The following is a 19279-nucleotide window of genomic DNA, read 5'->3' as shown; positions in this document are numbered from 1 at the left end:
GTCTCTAAAGCTTCTAGCTTAGTTCCAGCCTTGCAGGAGAGCTGTCTAATATCTGCTTGCCATTGTACGAAGGCAAACATTGCTTCGTGACAAAATTTCTCTTGTGGCAACCTTGGACCTCCAATCTCTATTGTGCCACGTAAGACACACCCTTCTCTCTTCTGCTATTGGAAATCGGGTGATTTAGTGTTTAGTCAACTTTTCTCTGCAGAATCAGTGTTTATTTTGATCCCGCCTACAAACAAATTATATCGGGTAGGGATTAGGATAAAAGACATATTAAGATACAATCTGTTAGAGCTTTTTTTTCACGGGACAATCGTCCCAACATCTCAAGAATATAAATTGATATGACAAACCTAGTACACATCTACACGAAATCATTAAACGAAATTCATAATCCAAGGAATATGAAAAAGCAATGCCCAACTTAGCAAACAATTGCACACTAAGATACATAAACCATGCAAGGTTGAAATCTTGCGCTAGCCAAATAGATTACCAATGAATTCAGAGAACTACCCCCCAAGTTAACATTGTACATGTGCACAGGAAGCAAAACTCGTAGTCCACCTGTTGAGGAAAGTAGCAGAGGTCAACAGACTGCAAGGAATCACATGCACATCCAACTTGAAAGGCCCTTCGGTGTAGCTTTTGCCTTTCTTTTCCACTTTCTGAACAAGGAACTTTCAAGATCAAGTCAATTGACCAAACACAACTTTATGCATTACATATACACCACCAATGTTCACCCACATATATACGTTGTAAAGAATGTACACACCAGACCCGTAGCATTACTTGTTTCCCCATAACATCTTCACCAATCACCACATAACTGTAAAAACTCTCACAAACATATTTCCATGGATATTGTGGAATCTTTTCAGAATTTAGCAAGGTCGCCATAGTTCAGTTCCACAATCCACTTGAGCTCATGACCTTCGAGATTCAGCTGCAGTTGGTTGCAAGCAGCAGAACCATTTCTTCTGCGAACAAAAATAGATCGTGATGAAAACATCTTACCAAGGCAATATTTTCTTAAATAGTTATGCAAGAGCTACCATTAGTAATAATCATGTCATACACACACCTACACACTAGTTCAGCAACCATCCACTGATACCCACCGACTTTCCTATTGACAAGTGTAGATGCCAATGCCATGACCACGCTTAGCATTAATCTAGCTACAGCGATGGCCGCTGATAAAGTGGTAACAGGTAGACATGGCTTTGGTTAAAACCTTTCTGCCTGTAGGGGGGGGGGGTGCACATAGTAGTTGAAATATGCTTTAACAAGTTGAATTATTGCAACTATATATGCTAGCTCGTTTATGATTTGCCACACATTTCCAGCAAGTTAAACTAATGTTTTTCAACTGTTAGTAGCATTATGTGCCCATCAATCCTCATCGATAAACAAAATAGAGCCTTACGGTCAGCAATGAAAATATATTGAGAGATTTGCTATTTATCTGTTGCCAAATTTCCCACTCCAAATATGTCTAATTTGTGACTCTTTGATTTGCTTTGAAAGTTGTGCTAAGCTTGATTGAAACCTGATGAATATTTAGCATTACCGGGTTTGGTTTTGTCGAAGGTTCGTTTCTAACAATATGTCCGTAATTGACTAAAGTACCTTTAAGATCAGTGATCAAGCATGAAACAAGACACGCAATGTAGACAAGTTCGAACTTCCGGAAGGAGTAATACCCTATGTCATGTTTGGATGTTGCTGTAGTATATTGATCAACTCGAGTGCAAGCAATGTGTCTAGACCTATTACAGAGAGTAGATCGGATCTAAGCTAATTTAGGATTGAAGTTGCCGAGTATCTCCTATGTTAGGGTCTTGGTGCTTGCGTCGAGATGTGTATGTCTTGATCTAGCCTGAATTGTCCTTTTCGGGGGTCCGAGTCTCCATCTTATATAGGACTGATATACCATCTCCTATCCAACTGTAATCGATAGGCAGTCCTTCATCTTATCTGCTAAGACAAAGCAAATAGATCCGGCCAAGATACTAGTCGTACTCGAGTTAGGTAACCAATTGAGACATTCCTAGTATACACCTTCTATGTTTCCAGGTGTATTAAGTACCGCAACTCGACCACCAGGACCGTGCTTACAACTTGTGGGGTTGATGCAATGTACAAAAATAGATCCTCCTTTTCGTTAGACGGTGTTAGAATTAATGAAAACAATAAATACCTTTTTAAATCCTTGAAAATGCTCTCCGCTTCTTCTGTCTACTCGAACTGGTCGTGTTTCTTCAGCAGCTTAAAGAAAGGCATCCCTCGCTCACCTATCCTAGAGATAAATCGACTAAGGGCGGTTATGCATCATGTTAATTCTTGAACTTACTTCAGTGTTCGAGATGTCCGCATTTGGTCGATAGCCTCAATTTTGCGTGGATTGGCCTCAATCCCTTGACTTGACAACAGGAAGCAAGAAGCTTGCCGGACAGAACGCCGAACGTGCACTTCTCAAGGTTAAGCATCATACGATACTTCCTGAGGTTTTCGAATGTTTCCTTGAGATCGTTATCAATGCGCCTTTAGTTCTAGACTTAACTACACTATCGTCGATGTAAGCTTAAACATTGTGCCTGGTCTAGAGCTGTAAGCAGTTTTCTCATCATCCTCTACCCTATGCTAATTTGGTGATACCCTGAATAGACATCTAGAAAACATAGCTAGGCACAACCCGCCATAGAATTAACGATTTGGTCGATACGAGGAAGAGAAAAAGGATCATTGGGACAGGTTTTGTTGAGGTCGATAAAGTTGACACACATTCTCCACCTGACATTGGCCTTCTTGATGAGGACGGGATTTGTGAGCCATGTAAGATGACGACCTCTCGAATAAAGCCCACCTTTAAGAGTTTATCGACCTCCTCCTAGATAGCTTCCTTCCTATCCTTTGCAAATCTTCGCTGTTTCTGCACCACAGGTTTGACATCGGGTTTTACAGCTAGTGGATACTCAATCACCTCCTTAGGAACTCCGGACATATTAGACGGTTAGCATGCAAATACATCTTAGTTTGCCCGAAAGAAAGTGATAAACTCGAGTTCCTATTTGGGATTAAGATCAACCCCTATCTTGACAGTCTTGGCCAGTTTAGACAGGTCGAGAGGTATTTCCTTTAACACCTACATCAATCTTCTTGTCCTTAGCACCATCGTTGGAATCTCCCTTGTCAACCTTATCAAACTTGGAAGTGTGAGCAAGACTTACGAGCTTGGAGTCCTTAACCTCAATAATGGCTTGGAGTCTGCACCTTTAGAAATGATTGCCGCTTGGCGGAAGTGTTTGACCATATCCAGGCTCTGCTTGTCGCATTTGACTACTGCACATTGATCCCCTTTTACTGTTATGACCCCTTTAGGACTAGGAATTTTGAGTGTCTGGTATGCATAATACGCCACGGCCATGAACTTAACCAACATTAGTCAGCCTAGGATTACATTATACGTCGTCTCGAAGTCCGCAATATTGAAAGTTAGCTTCTCCGTGCGAAAGTTGTCAGATGCACCGAACGTGACTAGCAACTCGATCTGACCAAGAGGCATGGTTGATGAGTTGGGAGTTATGCCGTGGAAGGGTTTAACTCTTTTCTGACTCCTCAAGGCACTCGAATGAGAGGCGGAAGAAGGATCTTAAGTAATTGTGGGAGCAGACCCCCTAGCTCCGACCTTTCGATCCCCATCTTGTCTAAGATTTTAGCAAAGATGAGGTTAAGCAAACTACCCACGTCAACCAAGGTTCGAGACACTTTGATGTTGAGGATAGTCGGTTGGACCACAACCGGATATCAACCAAGGTGTAGAACCGCGACTGGGTGGTCGACTTAATTAAAGGTGACCGGAACATCCGACCATTTGAGGTATCGAGTAGGCCCGGTCAGAGCCAAGTTGACATCTCGATCGACCACTTTGTACTGCTTCTTGGACTCATACGTGGCGGATCCTCTAAAGATGTATGCCAAACTTTGATCGGGCTTGTAGAATTTGGGCTCGTCACCTTTAGCGTCTGGCTTGGCCTGTTTGCTGTGGTACTCAGTGACGGCGGCCTTGAGCTTATCATCGACCTTCTATTTAATAACGTGGCATTCGACAAAGTCGTGTTAGTTGGTCCGATGGACGGGACACCACTTTCCACCATCTCGGCTTAGGTCTTTGTTATCTCCGGTGTTGCGTGACTTACTCCTATCGACCGCAACTATAGTCGTGTTTGGGCTTTTACGCTTGTCACCAAATATATTCTTCTTACTCTCATCCTTCGAGGACTCAGGCTTGTCCTTGCCAAAGTAAGAATTCTTAACGTGTACCTGGGCTTCGGCACGCTATGCGTACTTGTTGACCAATTCGAAAAGCTCCTTAACCATCTAAATCTTCCAGGTAGCCAGCTCCCCGACCAGATCCGTGTCTTTAACGCCCCGCTTGAAGGCGATGATAAATGACTGGTCGGAGATGTCTGGGATCGTATTACGCCTGTCATTGAACCTGCAAATGAAGTCTCAAAGAGATTCATCCCTACCTTGAGTCAGTTGATGAAGATCGTCTTCCGTCTCCGAGCGCTCGAACATACCCAGGAAATTTGCAATGAATTGAGCCCTCAGCTCGGCCCATTAACGAATTGAATTAGGCGGCAGGTTAAGCAACCAAGACTTCGCAAGTATAGATCTGTAACAACTCGTTAGGGTTAAGCTTCATGTCGTACTTCCGGATCGAGCCTCCTTTGAACTTCTCAGGCCATCGTATCGATCGAAGCTCATGTACGAAAGCTTCAGAGCCTCTGTCGAATTCTTAAGGAGGAGATGGGGAAGAACTATCACGCCTGTTCCATAGAACAGGGGAGTCACATCGACCGTTCCATCCTGGAGATCTATGTTCATTGTAATGGCAATCATCCTCACGGAGTTCTTCACGATGGTTGTCAATCACTCTCTGTAGATCGTGCCGATCGTTTGGAATGCGATTCCTTAAGTCCTCCTGATTCCTACGCCCATGGAGGGGGGAGTTGCAGTTCGACCTACAAGGTTGTACTTGAGGTCAACCTCCCGAGCTTCCTACTTGAGACCCCTCCACTCGAGAGCGTCCATGACCGTGGCTCCTTGAACTGGCAACTTACCAGCTGCGGTGCCTAGAGTCAATAGGATTGTTTACTCGAGCAGCTTGGATTTGTACCGCATCGAGTAAAGTCTTGACCTGATTAACCATAGAGGTTAAGGGATTCACCGATCCAAATCAGGAAGTGATCTTAGAATCAGATGAGCTCCCAGGACATTAGCCTCTGGAGTACTGAAAGCATCACTGCCAAGGCTTGGCTACGTGATGGCTGTCCTGAGGGAGTTCGTTCCTCGATGTGAGAACTGCTGCTGGTGGGGGCATCACCCGACTAGGTGTTTGCTCGACAAGTCATCGTCAAATATTAGGGTTCACTGGAATCTCTACGGCTCGTCGATGATGAGTGGTATCAGGGGCACGCAAGGCTCCAGCAGGAGACGTCTCTGGTGTATATTTCCAGCCACGCCGATACCGTGGGTGGCGGCTACTACTGCTGGATCCTCAGGAATTCCGGCACCATTGCTTACCATGGCGTTCAGATCTTCTGTGGTCAGGTCTGGGAATGCGTCAGTGACTCCTCTTGCTATGAACACGAATCAATCTGTTCGGCTGCTCTAACTATTGATGGAGCCGTTATCGCCACTCTCGTGACCTTCACCACCGTTGTCAGTGTCCATGAATTGTAGAACGCTAGGCTCCATAGGATCCCACTCGAGGTGCCCTACCTCGTGATATGCGTCCAATGGGATGAACTCGAGAATACCAGTATGAATCAGTCCACCCTAATTGTTCCAACGGAAAACCATAGTTCCGAATGTTATCACCGATCCGGCTAGAGGCGATTCATAGACTATAAACCGTCATCAGAGAATCCAGTGCGAACATACACTCGAGACATGATCGATCCTGAAAGCAAATGAAGACCCCTACCTAACATGCCAACTGTCGAAAATTTGTTCCTGACAATATATCCATAATTGACTGGGGTACCTTCGAGATCAGGGATCGAGCACGAAACAAGACATGCGATGTAGACAGGTTCGGACTTCCGAAAGGAGTAATACCCTACGTCCTATTTGGATGTTGCTGCAGTATATTGATCAACTCAAGTATAAGCAAGGTGGCTAGACTATTACAGAGAGTAGATTGGATCTAGACTAATCTAGGTTTGAAATAGCCGAGTATCTCCTATGCTATGGTCTTGGTGCTTGCGTTGACATGTGTATGTCTTGATCTAGCTTGAGTTGTCCTTTTCGGGGGTCTGGGTCCCCACCTTATATAGGGCTAATATACCACCTCCTATCTAGCCGTATTTGTTTTGATTCCTCGATCTGCGTGCCTTTTCATTTCCATCCCTCTTAACTCCAGCAGCAATCAGTCTCTCTTCTCTCTCCCCCCTACCTCGAAACAGCGACTGTTCTCCATTCCCTTCCCACTCATCGCGATCCACCCTTCTGCAACCCTACGGTGATTTGTTCATTCCCCTGCGTATTTTTGTTGTTCCTGTTGGTTAGGGTTTGATTGCGAGTGAGGAACCGAGGGAGAGAGGAATCTAGGTTGTGTTTCTGCAGTTCGTTAACTTCATATGATTCTTGCGCGTGATTTGTTCTGATTATTGGATCCCTTAATTATTTCGTTGTGTCTATTTGTTCAACATGCGGATCTTTTTGTTCCCTAGGGTTGGCTCATGTTGGAAACAGAGGAGCCTAGTGGAGGAATTGACTAGTGCAGATCAGTTTGGGTGAGTAACACTTCTCAGTTTCATGAAGATTTGTGCTGGATCCATTTTTTCCCTCATTTTGTTACTTTTCCAGTTCTTCCTGCAATTTACATGCCTGCTTTGAGAGAAGCCCATCCAGAGACCGGTAATCTACTTCTGAACAATGTGATTTCGAGGTGTGCTGAGTACTCAGGATCTCCACTTTAATTTTACAGAAAGTACGACAGGAACCCAAAGAACTACAAGTATTGTCTTGTTGGTCACTTGACATAAGTATGAGGAAACCAACATCCCAACAGAGAATGTTTGAACCTTAGGACTAGGGTGAATAAAGAATAACAAGGGAAGTGGAGCAATGCCCCCTTATAATACCTGTAATGATATATAGTTTATCGAATAACAATTTGTAGAAGCTGACAACTTTAAACAATATTGCCATATGTTAGAGAGAGCATGATACAATCTGTAATAACAACCTGAGTGCCAAATTAGCGAAATAACCTAAACTATTCACCAGATTAGGTATCAAATAATGCCGCCCATATTTTCTTTGTATGTTCTTTCACCTGTTCATGTATCCTAATGGTACTTTAGGCTTATATTGCCCTGAAAAGTAGCCCTAAAACCTGAATACTATAAGTGCATAATGCAAACCAAAAACAAACATCTAGTAGTAATTGCTATCTGACTTTAGAAATAGTCCATCCTAGATGTTGTGAAATAATGTGCGTGTGTATAACATCATTAATCGCTAGCATTCAGCCGCACATTGTTCTTCCTGCAGGTTTTTGGTGCTTTCATGAGCCATTGCTGCAGTTATGTTGCTTTTGATCGAGCATTTCCCGGTGAGTGATGATCTGTGCTTTGCATGCTCTTTAGGTTCCTCATTCCATATGTATGTTTTTGATTGCCTGTTTAATGGGGGTTACATTTTCTAATCCCCTTATGAATTTGTCTACTGTTATTTGATTAGTTAATTTTAAACATTGTCGGTCGACATATCGGATTGTTCAAATGCTCTGAAATCCCTGATACACTATTTTATGTTCATCTCTTTGTATTCTGTACTTCGGTGACATATCGATGATTTTTTGAATTTCCTATATGAACATGTATGTGCTCATTATATTAAACTTTAACGTTTGAACCAAAATTACCTGAATTCAGCCATATGAATGTCCGGCGTGTTTTTTTTCACCACCTTGGCTGAAAATGTTTACAGCTCAAATGCAAAAAGCATGTAAGATCCATGAGCTCCACACATACCACAACATTTTGGTGAAATTAGCTCTATTAGCCCATCCTATACCATTCTGTGTATCTCTTCATCTTTCTATCTCTATCTCTGTCCATTGCCTCTCTGTCTCTGTCTCTATCTCTTTCTTTATCTCTATCTCTCTAAATATCTTTTTCTAGCTCTATCTCTATCTTTATTTTCTCTTTTATCTTTTTATTTCTCTCTTGCTCTATCACTCTCTAATAAGTATCCCTTTGTCCATTTATTTCTCGCTTTCTCTCTCTTCATCTATTTATTTTTTCTCTCTCTATGTGCGTGTCTTTTTCTATTTCTCTCTCTCTAAGATTTTCTCTCTTTTTATCTCTCTCTCTCTCTCTCCTGGTCTCTCTCTTTCTGTATTTCTATCTGCTCTCTTTTTTTCTATTTTTCTATCTGTATCTTACTCTATCTCTCTATCTCATTATGTATTTCTATCTCTCCCTCTTAATTTCTCTCTCTCCCATTTTGTCTCTATTTCTCTCTCTATCTTTATCTTTCACTTTGTATCTCTCTCGGTACATGCATTACATGTGATTGTTGCAAGGTTGCTGACTGTATATTTGTTCTTCTTGCACCAGGGCACTTTTGAACTCCAATTGGAAAAGAAGTAGCCAATTGTTGAACTCTGATGCAAAACCAATACGAGGATCAAATCTTTTTTATTGGTGTGATGTCTTGTAAAATAAGTTCTTTATTCTATTTCAAGTTGATACTATAGTTGGATGGGTGTGGGGGGGGGGGCTTTAATTGTCAGGCCCATGGGCCTAGTCCAAGGCCTATTTGATTAGTTTTGGGCCTCTGCAGTCTGAGAACGGTTGCGGGTTTTGGGCCTTGTTTGTTGGACCCATTTCATTTGTGCAGCTTCGTTTGCGGCCGTGAGGCTGCTTCATAGTTGTTGGGCTTATTTGACCAAAAAACAGGCAACTAACATGGCAATAGTTCATTGGCTCAAAATCTGACAGATTTTAAGCCCCAAAATCTATCGACAGACAGATAGACAGTCCCATATATTAATATTACAGAAGTCTCAATGGCTCAAACCACCACATATAAGAAATGACAGAAGGGTGTGTTACAACTCATAATGTGAACAACTATGGATGCAACAGTATATGGTAAATTCATGGTCAGATTTGGATCACAATGAAGTTCTTTCAAACGAAAAAAGAATGTAGAAAATAATTGGACAGCACAGCAGGACCAGTAAATGAGTATATCCCTCTTGATAGGAAGTTTGGAACTCCATGTTATTATTCTAGGCCACCAGAAACTATTGCTTAATTATGAAAAGTGCTAAAAAGCCCAAGAAAATGGGACACCCAAATGGAAAGGACAGGGTGCTTACAGAACTGTTCCCCTTTGCTGCATACAACCCTTGCCCGGATGGCTGTGAAGGTTTTGTGGGCACATCTTGTCCCTGTGAGTTGCCACCAGTCTTCTTCTCATCTCTGGCTTTGTTGAAGATTACGGTGAATCCCTCAGCTGAGGCGGGATCATTGACATCCCATTCTCCAAACTTCGGAAGCGGACTTCCTTTTTCCTATATGAGTTCAAGAAAAAAAAACTCTTGTCAGGCATCACTGTGTTAATCGGACCTGAATGCACATTGGTCAAGACAGGAGGGAATATGCAATTAAGCATTAGAAATGCAATTGTTTGGTGTAAAAATGACCATAAGTTATTAATTCATGCAAACAAAATATAAGCAGTGGAAGGACAATTGCAGCTTCACACTAATATACAACAGGCAGCCTAGATGTTAAACTAGTAACAAAAGCTATCCGCTTGAATTGCATGTCCTTAACTAAATATAGCAACAGCATAGTCCAATTCAGGAGACAGATAAACAAGCGCTGTTTGTTCTACAAAACAGTACCCACCAAATGCAGCAGAGCTAACAACGGGATGTCCCTCCTGGCGACCAACAAACCTACTCTACAAACCAAAACCCCCATCAAGATGTTGATAACCAATAAAAATTCTTCCCTTCAACTGGCAAAAGCAGCTCTTAGAACCAAAAGATCCATCAACACAAAAGTCATACAGGAGCGGGAGTCCATCCGAGAACTAACGCTGGGCGCATAACCTACATATCAGGTCATCGAGCATCAATCCAGCACTCCTCTCTGACTTGTGAACCCGCAGGACCACTCATCAATAAGCTTAATGGCAGGCAGCGAAGCAGTCTACACAGCTACGGACTGGAAACCGTAATTCCATTGGTACAGGCCACCGATCGCCCAATCGTAGCAACAGCACAAAAGAACCTTGCTCGCCCACGAATCTAGATGCTCAGCTGGCCCCAACCCAGCGTCAAGCAACAGCAAGAAACCGCACTACTCAACACTTAAGAACCTAAAGCAAAAGCCAAAGAGACGGCGGCACCACCAATCCCAAACGGGCAAACACCCCACGAAACCCTATCCTCCCGGAGCCCACGGCCCGCCGGCGATCGAACGGCAACCCCCTCCGCTGCCGCCACGGCCCACCCCGCAGATCAAACGAGCCAGGAACAACAGCTCCAGGTTCAGCCCCAAGAACTATCGGGCAAGAGGGACATGTGCGGTTGGACATCGGGATGGAAGGAGGGAAGCCAAGAACCTTACCGCCGCCATGGCGATTCTTTTTCTTCCTCTTCGGTTGAGGTAGGGATTGGAGGAGAGGAGGCGCACCACAAGGGAAGGGGAAGAGAGGGGAGGGGAGAGGAATCGGTTTTGATTGATTGATTGATTTGTTGATTATTAGGGGAGAAGAGTGAGTGCTAATTAAATTGGGTTGGTGTCAAATTATTACAGTACTAAATTAGTAGCTGCGTGGCATCAATTTGGTCCGGGTTGGGTGCTGCCTGTAGTCTGGCTGTCATGGCTCACTCACTCGTGGTCGACTGGACAAGACAAAAGAAGAAAGCAGCAGAGCGGAGCTGAATCCAAGGATGGTTGGTGACTTGTGTCCGTTGGACTGCAGGACTCCACGGCAAATTTAGAAATTTAGACAACATACGTGACCGTATTTGCGAAATTAGATAACATATCGACGTATTTGCAAATCTAGCACTCGTATTCGGTATCTCAAATTCCGAAATTTGGATTTCGGTAACTGAAATTCCGAAAACACAGGGGCCCACTGAATTCGGCAACTGAGGTGCCGAATACGGCACTGTGGGCCATATTCGGCACCTCAGTTGCCGAATACACCCTGTATTCGGCTGTATTCGGCACCTCAGTTGCCGAATTCAGTGCATCATGTCACTTTCGCGTCGTGTCGATGCTTTCCGTGTGTGCGTGCCAGCGGGATGCTGCTTTTGCGCTTAATAAAAAGCCCTGGCTCGCAGAAGAGAGAAAGGAGACGGGAGAAGAGAGCAGCAAAGAAGAGAAGGGAGAAGAGAAGAGAGTAGCAAAGGAGAGAAGGGAGAAGAGAAGAGAGCAGCAAAGGAGAGAAGGGAGAAGAAAAGAGAGCAGCAGTGGAGAGAAGAGAGCAGCAGCGGAGCAACGCTAGGAGAAGCAGCTCGAGCAGAGGGGGCAGCCGGAGAGGATCAACGCGAGCAGCAGCCGCGCTCAATTTCTTAAGGTAAGTTCTTAGATTACGTAGTTAATCAGTAATTGTAATTAGATTTTTCTTAGTTCGTTCAGAAGTATATTAGTCCTTTCGTCAGTATATTGTTAAATTCATTCAAGTACATTTGATTAATTATATTATTTTGATAAATTAGAGTATTTAAATTATTGATTTAGTTGGGTTATATAATTTTTATTAGTAAGTGTGATTAGATTCTTTACTTAATATAGTAACATGAATTTACGTGATTTAATCTAGGTAATTAGTTTAATCACTTATGTTTGGTAGAACCGTAGAAGATAGTGTCCAGTAGCAACAAAAATGCATATTAGTTGTATATTGCACTATTTAATTAGTATTATTTTTGTACTTATTATTTATTACATGTACATTTATTTAGGAGATACGGTATGATTTTCCATATTTATTATGGAGAACGTCTCACAGTTTTGCACGGGAGACTTGTAACAATTCAGAACTGCCAGCACATAGAGAGTTCGGTTGAGGTACCTATTGATCTAGATGGCCTGAAATCACATATTATGCGCCTTTTGCGTGTGAACCAGCAGTCCCATACTATTGTCTTAGAGGGTGTACGGCCGCAGCTTGTTCCAAATAGCTCGGTCGTTGTCCATACGTTGTTTGAGATGAGTAGGAACAACGCATGGGCTTTGTACTCACGCAAGGCATTGGAGGAGAACTTTGATATGGCGGTATACGTAAACATAGTGTCACGACTGGTGCAAGGTGATGCATTGACCACTGTGGAAGGCTCAGGCCAGCAGGTGATGCATGAAGAGGATGGAGGGCATGTCGGGGAGAGCAGTTCCAGTAGAGAGGGAGGTAGAGTGGACCCTTGTGAGGTCGATGCAGGATGCATGGATAATGAAGACGGTGGTAGCGGGGATGAAGAAGCTGCTGACAATGATGACCCGGTCCCGGCGATCCAGTACTTTCGTGGTACTAGGCTCCTGGAGTGTGTCGTCGTTGAGTATAACACCTTATCTAACTGGGGATACCAGAATAGCAACATTCAGGTCGGGCAACAGTTTCGTAACAGAGGGGAGGTCATCCACTTTATTAGCAACTATGCTGTAATAACAAGAAGGGACCACAAGTGCGCCCGGTCTAACCCTACGGAGTATGAGGTCAGGTGTACCAAGCACCCGAATTGCCCTTACTTCGTACGAGCACATCAGCCGAAATATGAGAACTATTTTGTGATCAGTAGACACACCCCACATACATGCAGCGAAGAGGCTATTAGGAATGTGAGCCACGCCGTTGATGCGAGGTTCGTAGCCCAACTCCTCATCACGCTTATTGGCACATAAATTTGTTTGTCGCCAAAATCGATTATGGGGGAGGTGCACACTAAGACTGGCATGCTTATCAATTACCACACCGCGTGGTGAGCGAAGCAGAAGGCGTTGAAGATGTTGTTTGGAAGCTTCGAAGAGTCATACAACAATGCTCCGAGACTGCTGCAGAAGATTGCCATGACGAATCCAGGGACTCAGTGGGCCATGGCGGATGAGCCGATCAGGCTAGATGATGGGTCATATAGCACCATTGACCGATACCTCATTAGGTTATTCTGGTCCTTTGGACAATGCATCGAAGCATTCAGGCATTGCAGGCCGGTTGTATGCGTGGATGCCACATTTCTAAGCGGCAAGTTCCATGGTACCCTTATGACAGCAATGGCGGCGGATGCAAATAATCAGATCATTCCTCTCGCCTTTGCAATGGTTGAGAGTGAAAACAATGATAGTTGGCTGTGGTTCCTCACCTTGGTAAGGACACGTGTCGTGGGAAATAGGGAACGAGTTTGCGTCATCTCAGACCGCAACAAGGGTCTTCTGCATGCGTTGGACATGCTGCATGATAGCACAAACTGCTCCATTGCATAGCCTGATGTGGAGAGAAGATGGTGCATGCGACACTTGGGCGCGAACCTGTACACAAGGTACCGCAGCAAGTCGCTTGTAAAGAGATTCAAAGGGCTATGTCTTCAGAACCAGCAGGCGAAGTTCAACGAGATATGGAGAGAGTTAAATGAGACCACTCGCAAGATGATGGCAGACCAGCAAGCAGGGGAGGATCAACTGCGGGCGCAAATGGTTGGGGGCCAAACTATCGTTAGTCGTTCACGTGGTACATTTAGCCAGTGGATAGCGGGGAAGCCGGCGGAGCGTTGGGCCCTTATCCATGACACTCATGGTGCCAGGTTAGCGCATAGAATTGTAATGATCATATTGTACCGATTCTTATGCAAATAGCCATTCTAAAATTATTGTATCCCATGTTAGGTACTCCATCATGACAACGAACATAGCGGAGGCGTTCAACAATATCTAAAGGGAGTACGGGGCCTCCTGTTGTGTGCCATTATTGAGCTCACATTCTACAGAACGGTGGACTACTTTCGAGACCGTGGTAATGCTGCTATGAAGTGCAGCACACGGTTTGCACCTAAGGTGGAGCAAATCATATCAAGAAGGAGGAGCAAGGCACACTTTCATCGGTCGAGGATCTACGACTTGGCCAACAATGACTTTGATGTCATGTGCCACCGTAGGTATGCTTCAGGGTATAGCGTCGGGGACACCGTGCAGCAATGTCAACTTGGACCTAACAAGGTGAAGTGCACATGCAATAAGCCAAAACTGCACCATATCCCGTGCTCGCATGTCTTAGCCGCTTGCAGGGACATAGGTGGCAATGACGGATCACAATACGTATCACCGTACTTCACGATCGATGCATTGAGGAGCACATGGCTTCCAAAGATGCGGTCCTTTAACATCGGAACCAACTACAAATCGATCGAGGGCCCTAAGTGGGTACCTTATCCACGAGCACGACGCACAGATCCTGGAAGGCCTAGATCTACGAGGCTGCAAGGTGACATGGATGAAGCAGATGCTGTTGATGGCCTTCGCAGGTGCAAACTTTGCAAACAACCTGGCCATGACAGGAGGACTTGCCCGACCCGTCAGTAAACTATCAGCCTACTGTCGAACTGAACTGTCTTAGAGACTTTGTATTGTAAAATGTTATTCACCTGTTAGTTGTACTACTTATTATGCATTATGTGGTTTGCACTGTACCCCTTTAGACAAGAAGTGACCATTGTATTGTAAATGTAATTTTATTTATTTATTTCGTGTTTCTTAAATATTCATGGATCCGTGTTTTGATGCAGAGACAGAGCGTAGGTAGTCAGTGAGCAAGAAATCTATGGCGGGATCCTCTAGTACAGGCTTTCCATGGACACCTTCAACGATCGCTATAGCACTTAATGCCTCCTTACAGGTTGTGCGTGAAGGAAACGATGATCCCTTAAAGGAGAACAACATAATCCAAGCCGTGGCGAAATTGCATGCAAGACCCATATGTTCTAGGTTAACCGCGCCGCTCCAATGTGTAACCACCGAGGACCTTAGGGCCCTCTTGTATCACCGGCGTCAAATGTATCTGAGGGTCCGCGAACTGGCCGACCATCCTTCTGTGATAGGTTTCTCTAGGAGGCAAAGAACGATAGTAATGTCGCCGGACCAGTATGCATCCCATATTCAGGTATGTCATATAAACATTTGGTCACCCTACTTATCTTATTTCCATTGATTCGAACGGTCCTCTTCTGCGTCAGGCTTTCCCGAAAGACGAACAGTTGATCAACAAAGAAATCTCACACTTCTTGACGATGTATATGCTCTTCGGCGGGGGTGTGATGCCTGGTTCGCGTAGAAGACGACGACAGTCAGCGAATCAAAGGGGTACAGAGGCGACCTCTACGAATCATCCAGATAATGACGAGGACGAAGACGATGACGATTTCATGCCCCCCATGCCTAGACGTTCGAACAGAAATACAGGAGAAAGTTCTAGGAACACTGCAAGAGGACGTTCACGCACAACATCGAGATGCCATACAACTGATAGGGAAATAGGACGTGGTACCACCTCGGAGAAACCTCAAGATGATGACGATGACGACGATTTCATGCCACAATGACCCCGCCCTCCGAGGCTTCCATCTCTGGAGGACACCGATGACCCTGAAAATGATGATGGATTTGCTCGTACTCATTTTTACAACTTCCCAGAACCACCTCGGAGACGACAACCATCTTACCCGGATAGCTTTGACCATCGCACCTGGAATTCTTATCCTAATTTGCGTCGCCACTTTCCTTTGCCCTAAGCATCTATTGTAACCCTATATATTTTATTCCCTTAAGGCATGTTATTATGTTCTTTAGGCGTATCGTACATGCTAATATTTGTTGTTGTTCACTCTTTATGTGTAACCTCTGTACCGGGTTCCATGCTACTTATGCTTTACAACTACTATTGTTTCCTCTGTACTGAGAATTTCTTAAATTAACAATACAGTGAATAAGACATAATAGGGATGACCTCGACATTAAAATCAATAATACATGTGTCATGACAATTTGTCCTGGCTACTCAACGGCGACGATGCCTCACACAATCTCCATGAGTGTAAGCGTCTGGCGGGTGTGTGGCTCTCATCCCAGCAGCCTGCGCAGGCCCCTGCCTTGCGTGCCCTTGGTCATCTTCATCATCATCTGCCTGCCCTGTGGGAACCCCACCGAACGTGTATCCCGCCCCGCTTACTCGGCCCTGCATGTACCATGCCGAAGGATCCTCGTGCGGAAGTGTGGACGGCCCTAGAACGTGCTCCGATGGAGTCCAGTGTGCCAAAGGCTCGCCATGCTGGTACCAATGTGAACTTCCAGGTTCATTGAGATCATGGGAGGACTTTCCGCCGAGTAGATCAGTGAAGGTGGCGGTCGCATGCATTGCAGCACCCCAGTCAAAAGCATTAGGGTCGCTCCAGCAAGGGGTCTGCTGCGTGTAGTCAATGATGTCCTCCTGATGAGTAGATGCTGCAGCCGGAGGTGTCATCGTAGCCGGAGGTGCTAGTGAACCCAGCGTAACCTGCTCGGGCGCAGGAGGCTGCGTGTACTCCTCGGCCTCAGCACCGGAACATGAGACATGACGCGCCGAAGCTGAAGATGTATGTTGTGATTCTGACCGGACGGGTTCCTCACGAGCACTGGATGACCGTCTGCTGTGGGAGGCACGAGACGGGTCCATGGCATGTTGGTCGTACCCCCTCCATTGCGGGGTACACCCACCTAGACCACGTATAGCGTTTAGGAAGCGGGATCCTCTTGTCCTCATGTACTCCCGGAGAGGGTTACGATCCCTCTGCGATGATGACCTGCTTGGTTCCCCACAAGCTTGATCCGCTTGCGTATGCATCTCATACGCCTCTTCAGTCTGTATAAGATGAGGGACATGTCAGTAATATAGAGATTTTCCAAAGAAAACTATTATAAGTAACGCATCACTTACTACAACATGAAGTAGGCGGGCACGATCCTCGGGGAAGGGTCTGGGGCCCGGCTGTACAGGTCCGCTGAGTAAGGTGGCACGCGTGCGCGGACGGTACCAAACAAGGTAGTCCCAGTACGTGGCCTCGTCGTATTGTCCAGTAGTAATGATGACATCCACCGCAGCTGACTCTGTCCACCTCCGTATGTAGTCGGCATTCTTGGATGCCCAGTTCTGCATGCCTCCACCCCCCTGTGAGCTCCTCCTGTACGTGACATAAACAGTTATAATTTGTTAACATGGATAACCAATGTACTAAGGCAACATACAATAACACACTTACTCGTGCGCCCGTCCGGCGTCTCGTGGTGGTGGTACTGGCACCACTTGTCGATACCCGAACTGCCTCTGTACACATTCTGGAGAATATACTTCTACGTAGTTCATGTACAACAAGAAGCATGTGGTCAACCATAAGTCTGCGTCACGGCTACAAGAGGATGCGATGAGTCCACCATCTGCAATTTCTTCTACTCGTGCCATACGCCATGGATCCCACTCCACTAGATCAGCGCTGAGGACGTCCAGGTCACTGATCACCCTGGAGTAGTTACCATGGTCTTGCTGCTGACTCCATCTTAGCCTGGCATGAATCCACCGATACCCCATCGTTGGCCTTATGTCATCGGCAATACCATCAGAGATGTGGACTGGGTAGTAGCACTTGAGCACCCAAGGTCTGGAAACCGGGAGGTATTCCCAACTCCATAGCTGTAAGAGGTGTAGGCACCCTGTAATAGTTGCCTTCCTCTTTATTCGCTGGGTTGCATCACACAAACCTCTGTAGGTTGCAGCCAACACTGCAGATCCCCAACTGTAAGATGTAGGCTCAAAAGGATGTGACGTGAGGTGGGCTGCTAACCATACAATATGGGGGACGACATAATCGCCTGCTGTATTACAGAACATGATGCCTCCGAGCAGGATGTACAAGTACACCTCATAGTGCTGCATAAGTGTAGCCTCGTCCGCATCCAGTGGGCATGGACCGAACTGTGGGAGCCCATGAACCCAGGACATGGAGAGGCCAGCATCCTTCCCGTCGTATTGCACACCAAACCTATAAGATGCAGATGGTCAGATGAAGCTTTAATAGCACTATAATATTTGAAGTGCATTACATAACAAATAATTACCTATCCGCAACATAACCCTTCCACTCCTCCCTTGCGGGTCGCGAAACTATTAACGGGGCGCCCCTGATTGGTAGCCCGGTCAGCATGGCCACGTCCCTCAATGTTACAGCCATCTCGCCAAAAGGAAAGTGGAACGTGTGCGTCTCAGGACGCCACCGGTCGACGAGACCTGTGAGCAGTGCCTCATCAATCGCCGGCAGAGGTGTCCTACTGCCGACCTCCATGGGAGCTCCGGCCATCATGAGAGCGAAAGGTAGTAGTCCCGCCCGTGCGAGTGGCTCGTGGAATCGAGGGTCCAACTCCTTAATCTTGTGCACACTCCGGGCTCGTAACGGACCCAACTGCATGAGTTATCCAATACATGTACAGAGTTAGTTCGAAATTATCGTGGCAATAAAATAGCACATATAAACGTGGTACCTGCTGTCCTGTGAATATCATCCTTCCCCTATGGTTCTCGTCGTACCGCTGCTGAAGAAGCTCGGAAAGATCACCATGAGCCATGATAATGATTTAAGGCTTCATGGTTCAACAAATAGGTGAACAACAGATTAGAATAATCTAAGTACTCTAATTAAATAAACTAAGTACTCTAATTAAATAATCTAAGTAATATAATAACGTAATTAAATAATCTAATTTGTATAATCTCAAAACTCTAATTAAATAAACTAAGTATCCTAACTAAATAATCTAAGTAATATAATAACGTAATTAAATAATCTAATTAGAATAATCTGAGTACTCTAATTAAATAAACTAAGTACTCTAATTAGATAATCTAAGTAATATAATAACGTAATTAAATTATCTAATTTGTATAATCTAAGTACTCTAATTAAATAAACTAAGTACCCTAATTAGATAATCTAAGTAATATAATAACGTAATTAAATAATCTAATTAGAATAATCTAAGTACTCTAATTAAATAAACTAAGTACTCTAATTAAATAATCTAAGTAATATAATAACGTAATTAAATAATCTAATTTGTATAATCTAAGTACTCTAATTAAATAAACTAATATAATTAAATAAATGTAATTGAACGGATTAAACAATCTACTTCCGAAAGAACTAATCTAT

General features: G+C 44.6%; 2 protein-coding genes across 3 annotated transcripts; both read right to left on the bottom strand.

The window, feature by feature from the left end:
- Nucleotides 1-454: 454 nt before the first annotated feature.
- Nucleotides 455-10849, bottom strand: LOC133901372 (protein NOI4-like). 2 transcript variants are annotated; one of them, XM_062342733.1, is made up of 3 exons: nt 10677-10849; nt 9416-9610; nt 455-986 (listed from the first exon to the last, which is right to left on the bottom strand). In XM_062342733.1, exons 1-3 carry the CDS (start codon nt 10683-10685, stop codon nt 936-938), a joined length of 255 nt encoding a protein of 84 aa, XP_062198717.1. In that variant the 5' UTR covers nt 10686-10849; the 3' UTR covers nt 455-935. The 2 variants fall into 2 exon arrangements, with proteins under 2 accessions (XP_062198717.1, XP_062198716.1); XM_062342732.1 differs by having other exon boundaries at nt 455-989; nt 10677-10836.
- A 6299-nt stretch (nt 10850-17148) lies between these two features.
- Nucleotides 17149-18789, bottom strand: LOC133901371 (serine/threonine-protein phosphatase 7 long form homolog). Its single transcript, XM_062342731.1, has 3 exons — nt 18612-18789; nt 18192-18532; nt 17149-18115 (listed from the first exon to the last, which is right to left on the bottom strand). The coding sequence occupies exons 1-3, from the start codon at nt 18693-18695 to the stop codon at nt 17335-17337; spliced, it is 1206 nt and encodes a 401-aa protein (XP_062198715.1). The 5' UTR covers nt 18696-18789; the 3' UTR covers nt 17149-17334.
- Nucleotides 18790-19279: the final 490 nt, after the last annotated feature.

The sequence above is a fragment of the Phragmites australis genome, chromosome 20, assembly GCF_958298935.1.
Source record: "Phragmites australis chromosome 20, lpPhrAust1.1, whole genome shotgun sequence".
NCBI lineage: Eukaryota > Viridiplantae > Streptophyta > Magnoliopsida > Poales > Poaceae > Phragmites > Phragmites australis.
This window is presented reverse-complemented; position numbering and strand designations above follow the sequence as displayed.